This window comes from Sinocyclocheilus grahami, unplaced genomic scaffold (genome assembly GCF_001515645.1).
Source record: "Sinocyclocheilus grahami isolate Dianchi unplaced genomic scaffold, SAMN03320097.WGS_v1.1 scaffold72.1, whole genome shotgun sequence".
NCBI classification, from domain to species: domain Eukaryota; kingdom Metazoa; phylum Chordata; class Actinopteri; order Cypriniformes; family Cyprinidae; genus Sinocyclocheilus; species Sinocyclocheilus grahami.
The window spans coordinates 1489657-1513529 of NW_015505251.1; the positions used below are offsets into that span (position 1 = coordinate 1489657).

The window sequence follows — 23873 nt, forward strand, 5'->3', positions numbered from 1 at the left end:
CGATTTTCTCAGTATTTAGATTTTTTTTGCACCGTCAGATTCCAGATTTTCAAATAGTTGTATCTCGGCCAAATATTGTCCGATCCTAACAAACCATACATCAATGGAAAGCTTATTTATTCACTCACTCAAGATTGACCCTTATGACTGGTTTTGTGGTCCAGGGTCACATATTTATATTTATGTCTATGGTTGTTATAGTCTTCATAAAGTGTATACATGTAACTATTGTACACAGTGAGTACATTAATGCTTACTCCTTGAAATAATTTTTTGTGTTTAGACAGTATACACAACGTTTAAATGAATGTAATCACATGTTGTTTTCAAGTTTCTTTATTCATTTTAATACAAAAGGATACTCGGACCAAAAATAATTAGATTGATATTTAGAAGAATTGACATTAAGGTAGCACTCATTAAAGAAACCAAAACAAACACACAAAGGGTATGACAAATATTTCATGTTGAAAACAGAATACAGAAAAGAAAAAGAAAAAAAGAAGTGATCTGTTTGTTCAACACCAGATGACACTGAGACCGAACACTGTATGTTTGCTCTATGTAGATTTCCTCAGATAATTTATTTTTTTATATTCTAGTTTATAATGGGTTTGTGCAGATTATTTAAGAGAAAATGTAACAAAATGTGCTGCAGGCTGAGGGTAGAGGGTGTCTTAATTGTGATATTTCTTTTAAATGACTGGTGTACAGTAAATTTGATAAGAGATTTAATTGATGCTTTTTAAATGTCCAATCGTTTTCTTCTGACAATTAAAAAATATGTTTTCTTCGTTTTGTATGCACACTTTCACACAGAACATAAAGATTTGTGATAAAACTGTAATTTGAAGAATATTATGAATATTATACCCAGGAAGACATTCAAGACACTTCAAATTAAAGATTGTAATTCAAAAAGAAAGAAATGAACAAAAATAACTATTTTGTTTCGGCGCCTGTTGTCAATAAAACCCAAACCTTTCTAAAAAGTACTACACATCTAGATTACATCAAATTGGTTTGTCATGCAAGCAGTTATTGAAATCTTGTATTGACATGTTGCTTTGCTACATAACATGAACACATCACAGATTTGGTGACCATTCTTAATTATGAAAATGATCTTTGCGGTTAAATTTAAAACACTGTTTGAATCCACTGGTTTGTTCACTATGAGATGTGCAACTATGGAAGCTTGAATATATTCAATTGAGATCATATTTAACATTCTTAACTGCAGATTGGTTACTTGTTATTTTTTAAGCCCAGGAGAAACCTGAGGTTATGTGCCTGGCTCAAGGACAAACTAGAGACAGGATTTTCTCATTAACCCTTCAGTTCAAACTAAGGTCACGCTTACTCAATGAACTTGTGATGCATCTGTTACCAACTCAGAGCTTTAACCACTAAGCTACCACCAGCATATTCGGCATATTCCTAATAAGTTACTATGGCATTAAGATCCTATTGAACTCCAGTTTCAATGTTTTGATTCAAATCTAGTTCATATTTTAATGCAATACCTCAAAAATTGCGTTTATGTCCATTATCAATGAATGTTAATAATATATTGACTACAGTACACCCATGTGGCACCTAAAGGTACTGAAGTAGATATTCAAGGATTTCAGTCCAACGTTGCAAAATCCATCAAGAAATCCATCAGTTGCCCAACCTTTTGACTTATAGAAGCTTAAATAGGCACAAATCTCACATAATTACATATTCTTGTTCATAAATATCAGTTACATTGCTTTTCCCCACCAATTTTCAGAGACTTTAACCATTTTTAAACAATTTTACTTTTTGTTTTATAGGGAAATACAACCAGGCTAGCCGTTTTCTTGCATCCATGTGCACAATCCAAGATGCACTTAGTTCCAGCATATTGCTTCATACACAGTTTGAGCACAGCAACAATTTTGACATTTGCAGGACACACACAAAGCATGTACACAATGTACACATCGTCCTTGATCTTTTTTTTTGGTATGTTACACATCGAAGCAGCCCATCTTATTCCTCTTTTGTCAGTCCTATATGACACCACACAAAAGCCCAGCACTGGTAAGTGCAATAAATACTGCTAGGGAGGAACCAAACACGAGTCTCGCAAGTTTCTGAACCCTGTGCCAAGTAATTCTGGAGAATATACTGATCGGATCTTGAAAACCATGATATTAGTAGCACATCTTCATCTTAACAGATTGCACGAGTCCATCCGTTATCAATGATGTATAAAAATATCATCACGATACTGTTCTGTTGCAGCAGCTTTGGAGGAATCCGAATCTGTTTCTGCACTAGCATGGACAACCATAAAGAGACATACACACATGAGCACGCACACATACACACTTTTAAAGTGAAAAGGTGTTTCAGCACCACAGTCTAATTCAAGCTGGACATTTCAAATCAGTATTTCAATCAAAATGAATCAAGTACCTGTCTAACCCCAATGACAAAGCTTTATAAATTGCATGTGTAAAACATCTGCTTTCATTCTCTTTCCCAATGTATTTCTATAAAACAGACATGGCTTAAATTAACGTTGACATGAAAGATCTAATGGCTTCTCATGTACTTTTACAAGATTCCTTGTTTTACAGACGCCACCGATCTAAACTGATAGGTTGAGAACTTGCATCTGTAAAGTTGCATCGATCCGGTCTAAAGGCAGCAGCCACGGCGAGCGTAGAAACAACGCATGGGACACAATACTAGCATTCGGCCCTGAGACTAGACCTTAAAAGAGTTTACATTCTCAAGCCCATGATTCTTGGATGTCTATCTCTGTTGAATTGAACGGTGAACGTCTTTCGTCTGGTGCATTGTGTAGAAATCACCTGAGTTTCAGATAGGGAGGATCTCTCTACACTCGTGGGTTGCTTTGGGATGGATTGTGGTTATCCTGGGCTCAGATGAGAAGCAAAGAGATGGGGATGATGGATGGATAAGGCTCTGGTATAAAATGTCATGGTCATCCTTGGTCACCTCCAGTCTCATCTGCGCAAACTCGCAGAGGAAGGACTACATTCTCTCTGCTTCTTCCTGTAGACCTCGAGGGGTCGTGTTGTTGAATTGCACGTGTAAAACATCTGCTTTCATTCTCTTTACAGCTACAAACTACACTCTGTACACATTTTTGTCGCCTGTTCATGGTTCTCCCCTCCCCATTATGCTCAAAGTGAATTGGTTAGATTAGACAGCTCAGTTCTCAGGTCCACCGGTTCTAACAGATGGCTGCTGCATCGTGTCCTCCTCGATATGGAGAGGGGCTGTACGGTTGGGGTTGTTAATCATCCACAGGCAGCTTGTCATCCAGCTCTAACTGACCACCCTGCTGTTTCTCGATTTTCCCAGAATCCTGCATCAGCTGCCGTCTCTGCACCTCGGCCTTCAGATTCTCCAGATCCTTTTGGCTGCGTGAAAAATCAATGGCGTGAATTTCATTTTTAACAACTTACAGCTGAAATAGATTATAATTGTCTATATATATATATATATATATATATATATACAATAACAACTATAATTGTCTATATATAATTATCTAAGGAAGTCGTGGCCTAATGGTTAGAGAGTCGGACTCATAACCCAAAGGTTGTGGGTTCGAGTCTCGTACCGGCAGGGATTGTAGGTGGGGGGAGTGAATGTACAGCACTCTCTCCCACCTGCAATACCACGACTGAGGTGCCCTTGAGCAAGGCACCGAACCCCAACTGCTCCCTGGGCGCCGCAGCATAAATGGCTGCCCACTGCTCCGGGTGTGTGTTCACGGTGTGTGTGTGTTCACTGCTGTGTGTGTGCACTTTGGATGGGTAAATGCAGAGCACTAATTCCGAGTATGGGTCACCATACTTGGCCACACGTCACTTCACATCTAAATTTGTTCTTCAAGCAGTTTTTGACAAAAAAGATTTTATACATTTTATATGTTAATATTTTAAACTAAAATATACTGTTGATGAAAATTACCAAAATACCACTGCAAGATATTTATTAACAAAGTTGGAATATGTGTATCTAGAGTAGAATAGAATATAGAATAGAATAATTACATTATATATTTTATTACATAATATTATATTATAATATATGTTGGTAATATTTCATTATAAGTTTATAAATAAAGTATTAGCCACATATATTATTAATAAATCAGGCTTGTATTTGTATATAAACATTATTTTGTCTTTAATTGCAAGAGTTTGTAAGACCCATCGTGAGCAGCGTAACCTATTTCCGCAATATGCTATATCTTTGCATATTATACTATATACTAGGGCTGCACGATTATGACAAAAATCATAATTGTCGATTATTCATTATTATCACAATTTACATTGAATGATACCATTGTTTGATGCAACTGCATGCCGTATTTTCATATGAAAATAAACAAGCTGAAAACACTAACTGAAAAACCTTTAGTGCTTTTCTATAGTATTAATCCTCAAATGTCAAATATACATCGGATTGGTTTCTTCTTTAAATTATAAAAAAAGTAAAAATATGAATGGTATTATAATGTTATACTAAGACTAAAACAATGGAAAAACCCTTAAGATAACATGTAGAAAGAAAAAAACATATCTTAAGCGTGCAGAATAACATAAGTGGACTTTGAACGATTACGTAATTGTGGCATCCATAATTGTAATTTCGATTAGAAATTTGATTAATTGTGCAGCCCTACTATATACAAAATCTACTCTATAATATAATATAATATATATTTTTTAAAGATAGCTCATTCTTCATTATCTATACTTACCATATTTATTTAGCAAGCCCAGAATCTCATACTAATTATTTAACAAGGATAGTTAATTCACGTTATGTTTCGGTTCTACTAATTTAAAATAAAAAAACAGTTTGAAAACAAAATGGTTGGTTAAAGTTCAAGGGTTTTTGTCAAATAAAATTACATGCCATGCCAATCCTTGTAAAATCAAATATTCAATTAAAGAAGTTACAAGACAAAATATTTAATTGACATACTTAACCAAAAGACAAAAAATATAACTTTCACTAAAACAAAATGGTGTAAACCTTTGCTCACCTGAGGGGAATAAAGATGATGCCATTGATGATATTAAGCTGTTCCAGAACACTGGCCATGTTTGGTGCCGTAAACTACAGAGAGAAACAAAATAAGACATCAACAAAACATTCAGGCAACATCACGTAACAAAATTTTAGAGGTATGAGGCCCAGGACAGTGGAGGTGTGACTGACCTTGAGAGGCATTATGCTAGCATTAGATCCATTCTTGTAAATCTCATTCATGGTTCTCTGTAGAGCCACAGCTTGCTGCGTGAGGTACTTCAGATACTCTGAGCTCTCCTTCGTCTTCTCATGAGCTTCACCAACCTTAAACACAAGTACATTGTTGTTTGCATTAACATTGATTATAATACTATTCTATACATTAGTGTATTACAACCTCTTTATTAAAATCAGCCTTGCATTTATATATAAAGTCTTTGCATTTGTATAATTCACAGGGAAAATCCAGTCATTTCAATGGGAGTATATGCAATCAGAAATTGTGTGTGACTAAATGTGTCTGTAACTTAATGTATCATTAAACATCTTAGAAGGTCCGATATACTGTACATATATGGTTGGCTGTACCTGGTTCTTGTATATGGTGTAACCCTCCTTCTCATGCTGCAGTGCAGAGCGGAACTCAGCCTTGCTCTCATAAACTCTGGCCACCAAGTGATGACTGCAGAAGAACCGAGATGATGAACGTTACTACATATTTTGACTGCATCTGACACAATGATTTGAACTAGTGTGCAGTCAGACGTATGTACCTGAGAGCTACTTTCAGGGATCGTGGCCCATGGTATTTGGAATTGTTGGCCAGGGCGTTCTCCAGGAAACGCAGAGACAGGTCATACTCCATCACACCATGAAGCACCAGACCAATATTGCTCTACGTCAGAGAGAAAGAACAACGGTGAGAGCTGGGCTTTGCTCCACAAGCCTCAACCTAAGTGACTACAGGAATTCAATTTCCTCTCATCAGCCTTTCAGGGCTTGCATAAGTACACTTTTTTGCAAAACTAAGGATGAGCATAGATTCTGCACCAAAGGCTTACATCGAGCAGAGCCATTTCAGGATGGTCCTCCCCACACACCATGAGCATGAGGTAGCGAGCGCGGTACAGCAGCTTCAGGGCAGTGGACAGCTGGCCATTGGCGAAGCAGTACAGAGCTAAATGCATCTGTGGAGAACAAACACAAAACATTTACAGATCACAGAGACTTGTTTGAGGTTCATTTATTCCCATTTGTAGTTTGTAGTAGAATATTTGTACATTTTCCGAGCAGACAGCACTGATAAGATGTACGGAAAATGATGGAAATACTTACATATTCTTGAACAGTGTTGGGGTGTTCAATACCCAGCACTCTCTCACTCATCAGGACAGCCTTCTGCTGATTGCTCAGAGCCTTGAAAAGAGGGGGGAAATCTTTTGATGAAAGTATGGAAATTATACAGGGAAGAGAAAAAAAAAAGTTTTTAAAATAATAAATCAAATTTAGTTTTGATTAAAAGTTTGTGGTTCTAATGTTTTTAAAAATATGTTTTATAAACTATAAAAAAATACAGTAAAGTAATAGTGTGAAATTTTATTACAATTTAAAAATAACTTTTTTATTTGAATAATTTGAATGTAATTTATTCCAGTGATGGAATTTTCAGCATCATTACTCCAGTCTTCAGTGTCACATGACCCTTCAAAAATCATTCTAATATGCTGATTTGCTCCTGAAAAAGCATTACTTATTATCATCAATGTAGAAAACAGTTATTTGCTTAAGACTTTTGTGGAAACCACAATACATTTTTTCTTCAAGATTTCTTGGTAAATAGAAAGTTCAAGAAAACAGCATTCACTTGAAATAGAAATCTTTTAACATTATGAATGTCTTTACTGTCACTTCTGACCAATTTCTGTGCCGCGTTGTGTCCGTGCTGAATATAAATGTATGAATTTCTTTAAAAAAAAAAAATCCTTCTGAACAATAGTATACATTCATCTGCAAAACTAAATAAAAAAGAATTTAACTAAAACATAAGATCAAAAGGTTTTTTAAATAATTAGAACCAAATTTAGTCCCTCGTATCCAAACATTTGACTGTTTTCAGGATGTACCTCAGGATGATCACCCATGATGTAGTTGAGTCGGGCCAGAAGGCGCAGACAGGCACAGATCTCCACATGCATGGCTCCATACACATTGTTGAAAAGGTTCAAGGCCTCGTTGATGAGCTCACAGCCCTCCTTTAGAAAGCCTACAAACAGAGGACACATCAATCAGCATTACAAACCCATCATATGTGAAATTTCACTGATGAGGATGTGTTTTAATGTACCTTGCTGAACCTTGGCCTGCCCGCTTTGGAAGAAATGGAAGGCATCAGAGGCTTTGGGGTTGACGTGCTTCACGACGGGGAAGATGTTCAGGATGTCCTCCTCGGTGAAGGCCGGCTTGTGGCGGCTGTCAAAATTGTACTCCTTTATCAAGATCTGCAGGGGAAGCACAAAAGAAAGCCTTGTTGCTACAGGCCTGACGGAGCACCTCAGTGACAAGGAGCGAGATCGATAAGAGCACTACCTGAATGCCAGTCTTGATTGATATCTCCCTCAGCAGGGTGATCTTCTGCAAGCCGTACTTCTCCACTGCTTGGTCCACACTTTCACTGTGAAACATAAAAGCACAACACCATTAGTATATACTAGGTTAATAAAGTGCAGGGTGTTTGTATAGAACGAGTTCTCACCATTGCAGATTGAAGTGATAGTAGCTCTGTGCCTCAGAGTTAATGTTCTTCCACAGCTCACTTGGGGTCAAACTGGCCCATGCCGTGTTGTCCCCTCCACCAGGGACCCGGTTACGTCTCTTACGGCTCTTTCTGCGGGACACCAGCTCATCCGCAGGGAGATGAGCCACGGCATCTGGGAAAGAGCTCAAGAGGCAGTTCAGGAAGTGGCTCACCGCAGCGGATAAAGCAGAGAGCTCCACACCCTGCAAATCACAAAAGGTAAATGGCTCTATATAAAACAATCAACAGCTACTAAAAATGACAAAATACAAAGGCATTGCCAATGTTTTCTATTTAGAAATGTATTATGGCAATGCGACCGTGTAAATAAATAGTACCATGGCAAATACATATGGTTATCATTCATTTCAATCATAGTAAGGCACAGTAAGGAACTGGGGTCAGTAAGGAAGTTTTTTTTTTTTTTAATTCAACAAGGATGCACTAAATTGATCAAAAGTGACAGTAAATACATTTACAATATTAAAAAAAGATTAATACATTTCAAATGAATGCTGTTCTTTTGATCTTTATTCATTAAAGGATCCCGATTGTTTCACAGTTTCCACAAAACCCAGCACAACTGTTACGCAGCACAACTGTTTTCAATATTGATAATAATAATAATAAGAAATGCTTCTTGAGCACCAAATCTGCATATTAGAATGATTTCTGAAGGATTGTGTGACACTGAAGACTGAGTAAAGAGTAATTGCTGCTGAAAATGCAGCTTTAAATAATAATTAATAATAATAACCGTTTTAAATAACAGTACAAATATTTTTTATTAAATTTTAAAAAATTCAAATTATCTTCTTCAATTGTAATAATAGTGCATTATATTACTGTTTTTACTGTATTTTTGATTAAATAAATGCAGTTTTGGTGACCATAAGAAACAACAATGAAAAAAATCTTACTGACTGTAAACATTTGATCAGTAATGTGTGCGTTACATTGTATTCCTGTCAATGTACTGCATTACACCTTACCTGAAGATATGTTTTGAATATATGCTTTGCACATCTGGTGATCAGTTCACTGATTCCTATTCTCTGCATGTACAAACAAAACAAATTAATTCTTTGTAATATTAGAAATAAATTGCTTTTTTTTTAATATATAAAATTATCCTTTTCTTACGTAGATGTGTTCAAGTTGTGCTTTTGCAGGCATGTTGTCCACAAACTCCAGCACAGTACCAAGATAACGCATATTAATGCCACGCTGATGAAGGGCTTCTGTCATTGTTGCTCCATCCATAGGCAAAGAGCTGTGATCTAAACAGTCTTTTACCTGTGAACATTATTCATGAATTTGACTATTCATTGAAAATTGGGTTCTTTTATCATTTCGCTCTAGCTGCCGTTTCATAATAGCAATAAGCCACTTAAAGCAGTGCATTATAATGACTTTACCACAGTTTCTCATTGATTATTACATTTTCTCATGGTTAATAAACCTATCTGAGAAGGTAGGTGTTGTTTAGTGACTCACAAAAGAAGGAGCCTGGAAGGACACTAGGAAGGCTGCAGCATCTTTGAGAAGCTGCTTCTGTTTCTGGATGTCCTCAGTGCTGTCATCAGGGAAGCGTACGCCTGTAAGAGATGGATGAGGTCATGTGACCAACACTGCCTATATTGTCAAAAAGACAAATCACAATCCACGTACAAAACATAATATATGCCATACCTGGAGAGAAGATATCTGGGTTGAAGCGAATGTCGAAAGAGGTGTTGCTGATGGAGCCCACGGCTTTACAGGCGTTGAGGACCACCTCTCGACTTTTGGGGTCTGTGAAAATGTTCCACAAAATGTTAAAATGCATTCCAGCTCACAAGCAACTACTAAATAACCACCACCATAAAAAGCAGAATATATATTAATTTTAAAAAAAGATGACTCGAACTCAAACAAACAAACAAAAATCTGGATTCTGATTAAATCAGGGGTTTTCAAAAAGGGAAAATTTGAGAATGAATTTTTTTAATTTTTACAAAAATGTATGTGTCACTAAGTAAATAAGTTAATATTAATACGAAAAGATACATTTAATGAATTTATATAAATATAAAATATATTTAGATATAACAAAATATATTAATATATAAAAATGGCAACTTTTAATTCATTAATGTTTATATTAAATATGTAATCATTTTTATTTACATATATTTTTACCTTTTAATGTTTGTAACATTTATTAATAATAAAAAATACTTATTACTTAATAACAACAGCAATGATAATTAATATTATTATTATTGGCTGCTAGTAACATTTAAAAAAATGTGTAAAGATTTATTTTAAATAAAGTTTAATTTATATTTTAGTTTTTAATGTTTGTAATTGTTATTGATAAATAACAACAACATTTAAAACCCCTACACAATATGATATAGAAAATTCTATTGTACTCCATTTATACTGAGAGAAAGTTTAAATTATGAAGACGACAAAATTAAATCATTTCATATTATAAAGTCCTTCACATGAAAAAGTTTGAAAACCCCTGGGTTTAATTATTAGCTTTTACAACAGGATTACCGGATCACCATCACCACACAATCCTACACACAATAAATTGATGTTTTTTAATAGAAAAATTCTGATTTTCTAATCACACCACAAAGATAAGTTAGAAGGGAGAGTGTTGTTGGGTGGAAAATGTGTGGGTAAAAAAAAACTGAAGTCCCCACACAGTGGAGCCAGATTATTACAAAGCCAATCTAGGAGATCCATGTCTCCTTCAATGAGCCTCAGAGAGAACAGAAGCAAACAGCACAGAGGAGTGATGCACTGAAAAAACACAGATAGCGAATGAAAAAGACAACAGCAGGACGTCTAATGAGCTGATGACAGAACTCAGATGGAGCTAAGATGAGAAAAAGTATGTGTGCATGTCTCTGCCAGCTCTTGCTCTTGTTCCCTCTCAGGCTCTTTTCAGTCGCTCACAGGACGTACCAATACCGGATCCATCTTCTGCTGCTAAGGACTCAGCCAGCTCTTTAGCTTGGGCAAGTCCAGGAATATTTTCATCAGCTTCCTTACCCTCCAAGGGACTATCACACCCTCCATTCTGCCTCTCTGCAGCTGAAGGCTCATGAGTACCATTGGTGTTTGCTGTAGGAACTGCGGATTTCAGATCTGCTGGGGCTTCCTGGTTTTCAGGAGCAGAGTTTTCAGACACAGTCGTTGCCTCTGCGTCATCGGGGGTCAGAGTGGATTCAGAGGAAGTTGGGGAGGTCGGCGTGCCGTCGGCAACCTTCTCAGATGCTTCAAGAGCCTGAGGTTTGCTTTCAGACTCCGCATCTGCAGTGCTTGTGTCATGCAGGGCTGCAGTCTTGTCTTTGTTTGCTTTCTGCTGCATTAGCTGGAGTGCTGCCATCTTCATGAAGAGGAGATATCTGAGGCACAAGAGGATGACATGTTTAGACCAGTCGACAAACTGGCCTTCAGGACTTTCAAGGAATTAGCAATTAAAGAGAAGATTCATTTAATTAAAGAGAAGTAAGAGTTACTACTACCACTAATTATAATTATTATTAGTAGTAGTAGTAGTCGTATTTGTTATTAGTAGTAACTATTATAAAAACAAAACTTAAATATATGTAAATATTTATTTTAGATACATATTTAATTGTTTATTATTTACATGTAAATGTTATTTTTATTTTTGTACAAATAATAAAAAAATATTATAAATATTAATGATGTTATAATAACCATGTTTATTTTATTTACATACATTTTAAAGCCATTTTTGTAAGTTACTAATAATAAAATTAATAAAAACATTAACAACCTAAAGTTTGTCTTGACAAACTTTGTCTAGTTAATAATATTACTATTTATCTGTATAAAAGTAAAAAATAAAGTGTAAATATTTATTCCAAATATTTCTCTTTTGTAATAGTTACTAAAACTACAAATAATGTTAACAATAATTAAAAGTAATAATAATAGCATAAACAATAACTAGTAGTAGTATTAGTAGTAGAAGAAATAGTAATTAGTAAAAAAGTAAAATATACACGTTTTATTCTGAATATGTAATTTACATATATAATTTTTTTGTAACGTTACTAATAAAAAATCTAAAAATTATTTTAACAATAATTATGACAATAAAATGAATAAATTATAATTATTGTTACTATTATTTTTATTTTTAAAAAAAAGATATACATCTCTTAATCAACAATATTTTGGAGTGCAAAAATTCAGACCTTGACTAGTTTTGTAAACACATTGCCCTCCTACATATTCAAAGAACTGCTTATGATTCAAACAAGAACCAACCTGTGATTGAAAGATATGATAACATCTTAAAATGCTGGTTTGTTTCTTTTACAGAGCTATTATATGACTTTGAATATACAGCTTCAGCCATATAAACTATTTTTATGGTGTCTTTTTGGAACCTGAAATCCACTGCTGGTATATAAATCATACCTTCATTAGACAACAAATGGGAGAGTAACTTTAATCAGATTTAAATAAGCATGTTTATGAAGTAGCAGGAACAAACCTGTGCTCTACAAAGGCCTCGATGAGCTCCTGGCGCAAGCAAGCCAGGCGATGGCGATGCTGGCAGGGGAAACCCAGCTTCTGGCTCTCGGGGGCGAGCTCTTCGCCCTCCACCGGCAGGTAGTTGAGGTCAGGTGGGAAGGTGCGCAAAAGGTCCAAGATGTAATGGCGGCCATCGTTGCCAATGATACCCTTACACTCCACAGAGGAGCAAAGCTCTACAGAGGTGTCTTTTTCATTGAGCACAGCGTGGTGCTGCACCTTCAGCGGGCGGCTGGTCTTCTCCAGAAGCTCTAGATACTTGGGGTGGGACACTACGGTCTTGCCGAAGTCAATGGAGCCGTAGATGACGCTCTGCTCCTGTTCACGCTCCAAGATGCCAGGAATGATGGACTGTGCGGTTACACGGTAACCTCTGTAGTCCACCACCACCGTGCCCAGGGTGTAGAGCCCCTCCACGTCCACAGCACTGTACGCCCTCACCCCGTTCAGATCATTGGTGGGGGCAGCATGGGCGGCAGCATCCCCGCCGAGCTCCCTGTAGTGGTCACGTACGTCAAAACCCAAGCTGAAGAAGATGTTGTTCCAGATGAACATCTGCATGCGCGTTTCCTCGCCAGGGTTGATCGCCATTACATTGCCATCGATCACCGCCATTGCGCCACGCGTCGCCGCACCGGCAAAGTCGCTATGAACCTAAGAAACAGAAATCAGTTTGTGAGCTTCACATTGTTGATCAAATGAAACCATACTTGTTCTGATGCTAGTGTTGGTGTGTTCACCTTGAATATGGCTCGTTCTCTCAGTAGGCGCTCAGGAAGGTTCTTACGAGAAAGTTCTCTGGTTGTCTGGAGCTCTTCGTTCCAGTCTCTAGTCTATCACAGAGAACAAAGAAACTTTAATAGTGCTATTTGAAAAAAAAACTAAATCCACTGCAAACTGAAGAAAGGATGATTTTAGGGCATACTTGGCCAGGTATATGCTCCTCGTAACCCAGACGGGAGGTGTAGGCATCCTCTGCTCTCACACAGTCCATGGCATGATCAATCTGTGGTGCAGTCCAGCAGTACACTTGGAAGGGAGTGGCTATTCTCTCAAACGGATTTCTTTGAACCCTGACGCAAGATCCACAATCATTAGCAATAAAACGATACGATAACAGAATGAAGACGAGAAAAGGCTTCTAAAACGGTGACACAAAAATTTAGACCAGTTATTCCCAACTAGGGAGTACTGATTTAAATATTTAAATATAAGTCTTTAAATTATTATTCATATTTTAAAATAATCTAACTCTTAAAAAAAACTAAAAACATAAAATTAAGATGTAAACTGAATCTTTCTCAGCTTTTTTTTTTTTTTTTTGAGGAACATACAGTTCTTGAAACGTCTGGAATTACAAAATAAATGTAAAACATAAATACTCCCAGTTTCTGTTATTAAAAAATTTTGAAAGCCAGCAGCTTTGTTATAATTACATCAGATTTCCTTGAAGGCCAACTTACAAAAAAGTAAGTTGGCATACTGCTGCTCCCAGATATCGTTTTATCTCACTCCTGAGTAGGATGATAATGCTTAGTGCAAATGTGGTCTAGTAGAGATAAAATGGGTGACGTTTCCTTAAGCAGGCTAGAGCTGGTTGCTTCAAAGGAGTTCACTATTGGCTCGTTTCCACAGAGTGGTACGGTACGGTACGGTACAGTACAGTTCAATACCATACGATTCGGTACGGGTAACCCTGATCAGGCTTGCGTTTCCACTGCCAATAGTACCCTTACTTGGTAGGCGTGGTGTATGCCGGAAAGTAGTGATCGACGATGAACCGCAACAATAAGCACAACTCTGCCACTTTTTGTTAAATGTCAGTTTTAATGAACAATAGTAGCCATTATAAAAGTATAAGTACAAAGTTTAAGAGGCTTATATAAGAGGAAATAAAAACAAAAGCAAACAGTTCAGTCAAACGTATGCTACAAAGTCAGCGCTGTACTACGGTAAAGTTCAAATTAAATATATAAAGTTAAACATAACTTTGTGCTCAGCCAAAACGATACGACCAGGAACAAATAATAGATTCATAAGACCACGAATGCCTGTTAAATATAGCCAACCCAAAACGAATTGTATCTCATATTTAATCACTACAGAGACATCAGAGCCAGCGGCAAATGTCGGAAGGACTAGCCGAGCTAAGGCTGCTCTATGCGGATACATGAGCACTGAGCGCCCGGTGATCGCCTGGAGCTCCGAAAACGGCATAGCAAATTTTCAAATAGGCACTCTCTTTATAAATAAACCACAGATTTGAGTTTTAAACAATTACATTCTCACCTGAAAAACTTCATTTCATGACAAAATAACAGTAATATTTAGAAAATTACGCAGTGATGACAGTAAATTGGGGCAAAAGTTGTGTAGTGTATTCCAGTGTTTAGGGCAATGAGATGCAGGAATTTCTGATCATTTGTTTGTAACACTGTTTCTGTACTGATCCAGCTGGCAGGAGATTATCACCATGATCATTTTCATTCTGATGGCAGTTTTGTGGTTTACAAGAAACCCAGGTTTCATGCCTGGCTGGTCGTCATTGTTTCCTGAGTGAGTGTATTCACATTTATCAACTTCTTTTGATGTAGATATACTACTGCACATTAGAGAAAGTCATCATTCTGTTCAATAATTGCCTTTAGATTTCTTATTTATTCTTTGTATTTTGTTATTTCTTCAGTTACCCAGGATACGCTACGGATGCCACTGTAGCGCTGCTGCTGGGTTTCATGTTCTTCATCATCCCCGCACACAAACCAAATGCAGAGCGCTACGGTACGGCTTACTCATTTCCTTTGTGCACACTTGAAACCCTTCCAAATGATTAGAGGCTCACTATCGGCAGTTTTGTTGTTGATTAACATTGTCGATCCCTGTGACAGAGGCCTTGATAACGTGGAAGGACTTCCAGGCCTGTATGCCATGGGAGATCAGTCTGCTCGTGGGTGGTGGTTTCGCTTTGGCTGAAGGCACAAAGGTAGGATCATGATTTAATGGAAACCCAACTATATCTGTAAGAGAAGAAAAGACAGAAATGAATAGAAAAGTACAAGGCCGCTTTAATAGTTGAATCAATTAATGGTCCGTTTTACATGCCTGGATTCAATTAAACAGCCCAGTCTAATTCACTAGTGGCATTGGACAGGCCTGGACAGCTCAATTGCACCATTTACTCATAATCTTAAACATTAATTTCCTTTTAAAAGAAATAAATGAAAAGACGAATCACATCAAGGCCTCATAACAGTGTGCAGCCCATTAACGTTGTGCAGAGAACAACAATTCCACTGTGTCACTCTCTGTCTGCTTTGACGTTCCATTCAAGCTAATTACATGCCTCCATTATAAGACTGGCACTGAAGCACAGCATTTCAGCATAACAAACGGCTCCTTCCTCATGTCAGTTGCAAAGGCTGGCGACCAGGAACAAATAATAGATTCATAAGACCACGAATGCCTGTTAAATATAGCCAACCCAAAACGAATTGTATCTCATATTTAATCACTACAGAGACATCAGAGCCAGCGGCAAATGTCGGAAGGACTAGCCGAGCTAAGGCTGCTCTATGCGGATACATGAGCACTGAGCGCCCGGTGATCGCCTGGAGCTCCGAAAACGGCATAGCAAATTTTCAAATAGGCACTCTCTTTATAAATAAACCACAGATTTGAGTTTTAAACAATTACATTCTCACCTGAAAAACTTCATTTCATGACAAAATAACAGTAATATTTAGAAAATTACGCTGGTTTTTGGGCAATGACGTTTCACAAGTCCACAAGAACAGACAAAAATGCATATTGAGAAACGGCTATTGTCTGTGTGCAAATATAAAATACACTGTTATATTTTTTGTGTTTGCGCACTCTGATATAAATAAGCCCAACACTCATGGACAGCAGAGCGGAACGAGTGAAGGAGAAGTGTTATCCCCTTGTATCACGCAAAAGTGACGATTCTAGTCAACCAATCAACGTTCTGCGGTGAGTTTAGCTCCACCCTTTTTGGTACCCTTTGCTCTGCTAGGTACCCCAACGGAAGGGTACCAAAAAAGTGGTACTGTACGGTTTGCTATTTTGGTAACATTCACAACTTCTGAGTGGAAACGGAAATAATTGCGTACCGTACTGTACCACTCAGTGGAAACGAGCCAAAAGTGGGAGGTGAACTAAATTTGTATTTATAATAATAGTGTATTACCTCTTCTTTTGCAGAGCGGTGAAGTTCTTCTTGAAAGTGGCGCTAATCTGGCTCAGCAGTTCCACTAGAGAGTGGCTGAGGAAGCTGGGATTGGCTGGCTTGGGATTGAAGACGTAAGTAGTGGACCTGCAATGATTATTTTCATGTTATGACTAATTACAGAAAAGGCTGGTATTACATTTCTATACCATTTACTGATTAACTTTAAGTGAGCATTAGACAGATTTTCAGAATTAAACAGAAAAAGTAATCAAAATACAAAAATAGTGGAAATTCACAAACAATAAAACAGATAATACCAAAAATGAAATATTCAATATCGAGTGATCCCGATAAATAAATAAAAAATTTAGGAAATCAGTTTAACTCATTTAAAATAGCTGACAATGGAATGCCATGCTAATCAATCAGAATTAAGTATTTTAGTTAGCAATATAGAGAGCAATAGACCTCTGTTCACTTTTCAGCGGCCTTGGTTTCAGAAATTATTTTCCAAACATTTTTCCCAAAATGATTTTTTGTCACTTTATTTTAAGGTCCAATTCTCACTATTAACAAGCCATTAACTACGACTTTTGCCTCAAACTCCTAATTTGCTGCTTATTAATAGCTAGTAAGATAGTTGTTAAATTTAGGTATTGGATAGGATTAAGGATGTAGAATATGGTCATGCAGAATATGTACTTTTATAAGTAGTGCTGGGCGGTATACCGGTTCATACCGAATACAGGTGTTTATTTTTGTTATGATATGCATTTTTAAAATACTGCAATACCGGTGTGTCGCTTAAACAACGTGGGGTCCCTTTTCACTGGTGCACTGTGGTGAGGGAACAGCTGTATGTGTTACTAAGCGTGAAAGTTCAGAAACTGAAGCTGTAGAACTAATAGAACGTGATGACACAGAAGAACTCATCCAATATCCACATTGACCGCCACAAATATCCACCGCCCCCTGCCATCAGCTCAATGGATACATATAAAACTATTGATTTAAAAATGTTGCTGTATACAGAAACAATACGTTGTAAATTTATTGCAAAAAAAGTCTCTTTTGGCACATTGCACTTGTCACAACTTTTTCATGAGGAATTCTACAATTAAACCCAATACTGAAATAATGCAGACTAATGGCTTCAACAAAAGCATATACCATCCATTAACAACTTTGTAGCTCACAGTATGCCTGTCTTTAAATATTTTTTTAAAAATTTAATGAATGGGATTTTTATTTCCAGAAAAGGTGCACTCAATAACTGACCACGGAATGCAAGCCTGACCAATCAGAACAATGGATACATATAAAACTATTGATTTAAAAATGTTGCTGTATACAGAAACAATACGTTGTAAATTTATTGCAAAAAAAGTCTCTTTTGGCACATTGCGCTTGTCACAACTTTTTCATGAGGAATTCTACAATTAAACCCAATACTGAAATAATGCAGACTAATGGCTTCAACAAAAGCATATACCATCCATTAACAACTTTGTAGCTCACAGTATGCCTGTCTTTAAATATTTTTTTAAAAATTTAATGAATGGGATTTTTATTTCCAGAAAAGGTGCACTCAATAACTGACCACGGAATGCAAGCCTGACCAATCAGAATCAAGCATACTCATACAGATTTGGAATGACATGAGGGTGAGTAAATGATGACAAAACGTTCATTTTTGGGTGAATTATCCCTTTAAATAAACTTTATGAAAGCGTATAAAGTTTACATATATTGTTTAGTGAGGTGGCATTTTTGCATGCAACAATGAACATAGCCTTGATGTCCAACTCGCATACAAAATATTGGTAAACTTTTTTTTTTCTTTTTTCAAATGAATAAAGATTCATAAAACATTTTCAAACTGACTTGTGATTAGTGATTTAAATAAGACTCACTTGGTCAGTTAATCTTTCACAGCTGTTACTGAGTTCAGAATTCGACTTTTTAAATTAAAAAAAAAAATCTGACTTTAAAAAATAATAATAATTCCTTGACCTTAAATGTTTAATTTTAGGAAGCCAATGGCTTCCTAGTCATTTTGTTTATCCCAAAGCACTGATTAATTAGTAGTACAGTCAATTAATCAAGTTTTTCATAATCATGAACAACTTTAGAAAACTAAACAAAAAATGGCTTACTGAAATGTTACTGAATTACTGAAACAAAAATAAAGCTAAATAGAAATATTAAAAACTACCAAAAAAATTACAAAAGCACGCAAAATGACAAACTCAAATTAAAATGAAAACTCAAAAAAGCTAATTTAAAATAATACTATAACAGTACATAAATAATACAAAAATAACACGGTTTCAATAATCGTTATATTAGTCAATCTTCATAATCATTAGTTACAGCCATCTACTTACAATAGAGACCTCACTAATCACTTAGCTTGTTGTTTAGCAGGTGCTGCTTAGCCTGAAGAAGTTGCTTAAAGGCTAGTGGATTTTTACCGGTAGGTCAGCCAACTAGCACAGCGGTCAGCTTCTGAGGGCCTGTGACACTTCACACACTGTAAACAATACAGCTCCCACAGCCCAATGCCGAGCTGCCATGGAGATCGCCACGGCAACATTTTAAGTCCTGGGTCTCGGGGGGCAATCATTCCCGGCACGCTCTCCGTCTGAATGCTACCGGACCAATGCTGGTGCAATATCATCTGACTCAATTGTCTGAGGAGATCCTGTCTGCCTTACTGACTGATTCACTCACACAGATCTGCTGAAGCTGCATGTTTTGCCACACACTGAATTGAATAAGACGACAAAGACTTGAAATTCCTGCCAAGGCAGGCATGTTTTGAGATGCCTCAGCTGTCTCGACCGTAACTCTCTCAGCTAAAATACACTGTTTGCTTTAGACAACTGCAGCATGTCCTTGGCTCTCTTCAATGGTCACGGCTATAGCAATAAGCAGCTGGTCTCACACTACAGACACAGAGGACCACACAAAACCCAATCCCTATATACAAAAAGAACGATTTATGTATTATATACATGTGCCTAAGAGTAAATGGCATGTAATGAGTAACTTCTTGCCACTGTCTAAAAGGAATGTGGAGCTTGTGCTATTTGTGCTTTCTTTCATTCAGTTACAGCACCCATCATTAGTTCAAAGTGAAACTGACTGTTTCTCTTCAGACCTAGTGGCACCATATGGTTATTTTATCTTGCTCTAAATTGAATGTTTACACAGATCTCCCCCAATCCAATCCAAATCTAATCACAAGCATTAGGTCAGGTGGTAGAAGCCTATTGGTTAAGTATAGGTGCTGTTAACACAAATTTTAAACCAACCTATTGCAGGGAAATTCTGCGAATGATGTCCTCAAAGTATTTTGCCAAAAAAAAAACATATCTGAGACACAACAAACAGGACAAAAACTAAATTTTTATTTATTAAATTGTGATCCTTTTTACACTAATCTGTGACGATATTAATTTTAAGGATCTCAAAAGTCCTTATTTATACTGGGTTTTTATTTTGATATATTTTAAGTTTTAGTGAGTTTTTTTTATTAGTACATTAACCAAATTAAAGTTACTAAATGACTAAATTAACTAAATGAAAACAAAAAATGTCTACTTGACTATGAACTAAACAAAAAAGTACATTTATGTTTTATTATGCTTTATTTCAGTTAGCGTTTATTTTATTTGAAAATAAAATGTTTATGATTTTAGTTTTAGATGATCAGAACAACAAAATGAAGATACATCATTGAACTCTGGATTTGCACAGGCCTAAAACAGTGGATTTCAAACTTTTTGACTCCAAGCCCCCCACGGTCCACAACAATAATCAGGGTCCCAGGCCCCACTTTTCCAGTTATGCATGATTGACTGGATAAGGATTAAACTTAACAATTTTTAAAGATATTTTTACTTACAATTTCCCCCTAATAAAAGCTTGGAAGGCTAGAGCTTCTTTTGCTTCTTTCAAAATCATTTCAAGTCATCTTAAAGGGGTCATATGATGTTGCTAAAAAGAACATTATTTTGTGTATTTGGTGTAATGAAATGTGTTTATGTGGTTTAAGGTAAAAAAACACATTCTTTTCCACATACTGTACATTATTGTTTCTCCTCTATGCCCCGCCTTTCTGAAACGCGTCGATTTTTACAAAGCTCATCGGTCTGAAAAGGGAGGTGTGCTCTGATTGGCCAGCTATCCAGTGCGTTGTGATTGGCTGAATACCTCAAGCGTGTGAAGGAAATGTTACACCCCTTAACACACTGTGATGCCGTCTCCCGGGCATGGCGAGACAAAACCAATAAAACACATTACAAACGAGGCATTTGTTGCATCCAGTGGGGACATAATTACTAATTATAATGACTTATACTGTGTTTTTACGCGTTGTGTATCGCGCCGCGTAAACATAAAACCATGTCTGCATTTGTGATCGGAGAAACGACAAACAACAAGCGCTTCTCGCGTTTGAATCGTCAGTGGCAAATTCTTTAAATATAAAAAATTTACTTACAGGCTGTGAGTCAGAAGCGCCAGACTGTCCTTGCAAAGTTGGAACTGCCCCACTTTTTAGAACAGCCTTTGAGCACAAACCCATTGTATGCTACTCTGCAGGTTCAGGAACAGTCTTCCATAAAATGTGTCACACAGCATCACACACGGCGGGCTTTGAACATTTGGGTGGCGTTATGTAAATCTTCCCACATTGTGACGTAGACATGTGGGGGCATGTTAGAATGAGCCGTTTTAGGTAGGTGTGGTTGACTCTTAACTTTTATAAAGAATATCTCTTTGGATTTCAGACTTTAGTCTTTGCAAATTTACAGATCTTCTTTATGCACCAAGAGCTTGTAACACTTCAAAGAGAAAGGAAAAATTGAAATCGCATCATATGACCCCTTTAAGTTCCCTCTGTAAGCTTGCTGAGGCCCCCTGGTTGAGAACCACTGCCCTAAAACAATTTCAAACCAGCCATTCTATTGAATTGCATCATAAAACAGCTGGCTTTTAAATAGATCAAAGTGTGTATGAGGTTTGTGCCTCTGCATTGCACAACCCTAAAGTCAATCCCCTTGTCCTTCAGTCCTCCCTCAGCTGGGTGAAGTCCAGTTGTATGGCACAATTAATAAATGTGAAAGCTGGAGGACCAGAAGAAACCAGTTTACATTAGACTATACTGATATGCTAATCTCCCCATGACACTAAAGCCAAGCATGTTCTAAGACTTTTCTCCATCCGTTATCCTTTAAGCCCATCGCAATCTAGGCCTATATAGTGTGAACAACAGTGTGAGTTTAATACATTAACACATGCATCACATATGGCACTGCTGCAGACGTTCAGTAGAGTTTAGAATAAAAATAAAACCCTGAAAATTAATTTGCAACCCTACGCAGGTAAATCATTCAGAGGGATCAGGACAGAGATATTACACTATTGCACTCCTAACTAGGCATGCTTATTGTTTTCCCTATGACAAAGTGAATTTTATCAATGATAAAAAAGGCAAGTGCAAAGTCCCATTGTGAAAACAATAATGCTTCAACAGCAATCTGAAAAAGAAGCAAACTTACTAAATGGCAGCAGCACAAATTGGCAGTTAAACCTTTAGTCATGCACAACAAGGGACACCTGCCAAACTTTATCAGAACTAAGATCATGGTGGCCTACATGAGACGTAAGCGAGACGTAAATGAAGCTGCAGCCTCTAAAGATCCCCTGTGGAGTGACATGATGTGTTGGGGCAACAGTGCATGGTGTTGAACATTTGGCATTAGTAATAAAAAAGCTGCAGGCAGCGATCCTTGTAATTTAAGCTGTGCAAAACGTAAAACGATAAAACAATACTTTACAGTCAGCCATGATTAAACAGAAGCATCCAATACACCGTAAAACTATTCAATTCATATTGAGTTGTAAATAAAATAAAGAGCACTGGAGTACATTTTACAAGAAAATCCTATTTCAGGTTTAACTCAAATGTATTACTTGATGTTTCTTTGTAATTGTTTGTAAATTTACTAGCAATTTCTGAGTGCAAATTGTTTCTATATCAATTTCTTTTCAGTGTAGGATGGATAAAAACTAGTACAATTCAGCTGATCATGTGATCTCAACATAGCTGCCCTCATTAGGATCTATTTATTTTATAATAAGTAAAATAATAAATAATAATATTATAGGTAATATTCGTATCTGTGCAAAACGTTTTTGAATGAGAGCATCCTCAAAAGCAGCTCATAATTAAAATTTGAAATATGATGCTGATCAAAGGTTGCAGATTGGCAATAAAAATTACAGTATAATTACTAAAACTGCGTGGCAACTGGCAAACAAAAGATGGCCTAACCAGCTTCCTAAACATCTTTATTAAACATTTATTACGTATAAAAATGCAATTGCATACATGTCAACTGCACAAACACATCTACTTTCACAGCTAATGAAGAGCTCACATCAGTCACAACCAGACATCATCCGGAGCATCAAATCCAACATATTAAACACAGTCAAAGGCTGTCAGAGAGAGACCCATTCCACAACTGTCAGGTGCCATAATGACAGTCAGTCTCTTCCAAGGTCTCCTTAAATGTGACACGAACTGCAGCAGCTAGCTAACTGACAGTGTGCACAACACCCGGCTATTTGCTCTAAAACGGATCTAATGACAGCTTATAGCTCAAAAATAATTCGCAAATGACAGGATCACTCCTACGTGATAGCCAAACTTTGTAATCCCAACACTTACCAAACTGATCCCTCTATATTTAACTGGTAGCAATAACCTTCTATCGGCATACATGCACCATGACTTTCCATGTGTGGCTACTTCCGCTTCCCGGTCGAGGAGCGCAACACTTTCCTGAATGAAAGAGGAGGGGGGTCGATAAACAGACGCGCGTTTAAACAAGCTATTAATTACTAATACGATATTTTTTTAATTTAATTATGTAACATTTTCGATATAATGGGCTCTTTTGGCCATTAAAAACTATTAAATACAGAGTAACCTAAAAATTAGACCGTAGTAAAACCCTGCTCTCCCTCTCTCGCTCAATAGTTCCGTCCCACTGAAGGTGACCTTCAGTTTATTGGTGTTCCTGCGCGCTATTACAGAACATGTGCGTTAGAATCTCACACACACAGTAAGCGGACAGGCTACTAACAACACTTTACACTGCTGATAATGAACGTTACCCTGTAAATAACAAGTAAAACATCTCTGGATTAATCTCTAGCGTTCACGTTTAAGAACTTCAGGTGGTCGTT

At 36.9% G+C, this 23873-nt stretch overlaps 2 protein-coding genes across 4 annotated transcripts; one reads left to right on the plus strand and one right to left on the minus strand.

Moving 5' to 3' along the window:
• Window positions 1-320: 320 nt before the first annotated feature.
• Window positions 321-16752, minus strand: LOC107585585 (clustered mitochondria protein homolog). Of its 3 annotated transcripts, none has more exons than XR_001609264.1 (20): window positions 13347-13494; window positions 13162-13254; window positions 12381-13075; window positions 10814-11256; window positions 9542-9643; window positions 9347-9447; window positions 8993-9145; window positions 8842-8904; window positions 7808-8052; window positions 7642-7726; window positions 7400-7553; window positions 7179-7318; window positions 6391-6471; window positions 6117-6242; window positions 5829-5950; window positions 5644-5737; window positions 5245-5379; window positions 5069-5142; window positions 1148-3425; window positions 321-981 (listed from the first exon to the last, which is right to left on the minus strand). XR_001609264.1 is itself a non-coding variant. In XM_016272666.1 (20 exons), exons 2-20 carry the CDS (start codon window positions 13413-13415, stop codon window positions 3299-3301), a joined length of 3102 nt encoding a protein of 1033 aa, XP_016128152.1. In that variant the 5' UTR covers window positions 13416-13494; window positions 16629-16752; the 3' UTR covers window positions 321-3298. The 3 variants fall into 3 exon arrangements, 2 of the variants coding, with proteins under 2 accessions (XP_016128152.1, XP_016128151.1); XM_016272666.1 differs by adding an exon at window positions 16629-16752 and having other exon boundaries at window positions 321-3425; XM_016272665.1 differs by having other exon boundaries at window positions 321-3425; window positions 10901-11256.
• LOC107585612 (solute carrier family 13 member 1-like) lies at window positions 14883-16007 on the plus strand. Its single transcript, XM_016272702.1, has 4 exons — window positions 14883-14977; window positions 15108-15202; window positions 15310-15404; window positions 15939-16007. Exons 1-4 carry the CDS (start codon window positions 14895-14897, stop codon window positions 16005-16007), a joined length of 342 nt encoding a protein of 113 aa, XP_016128188.1. The 5' UTR covers window positions 14883-14894.
• Window positions 16753-23873: the final 7121 nt, after the last annotated feature.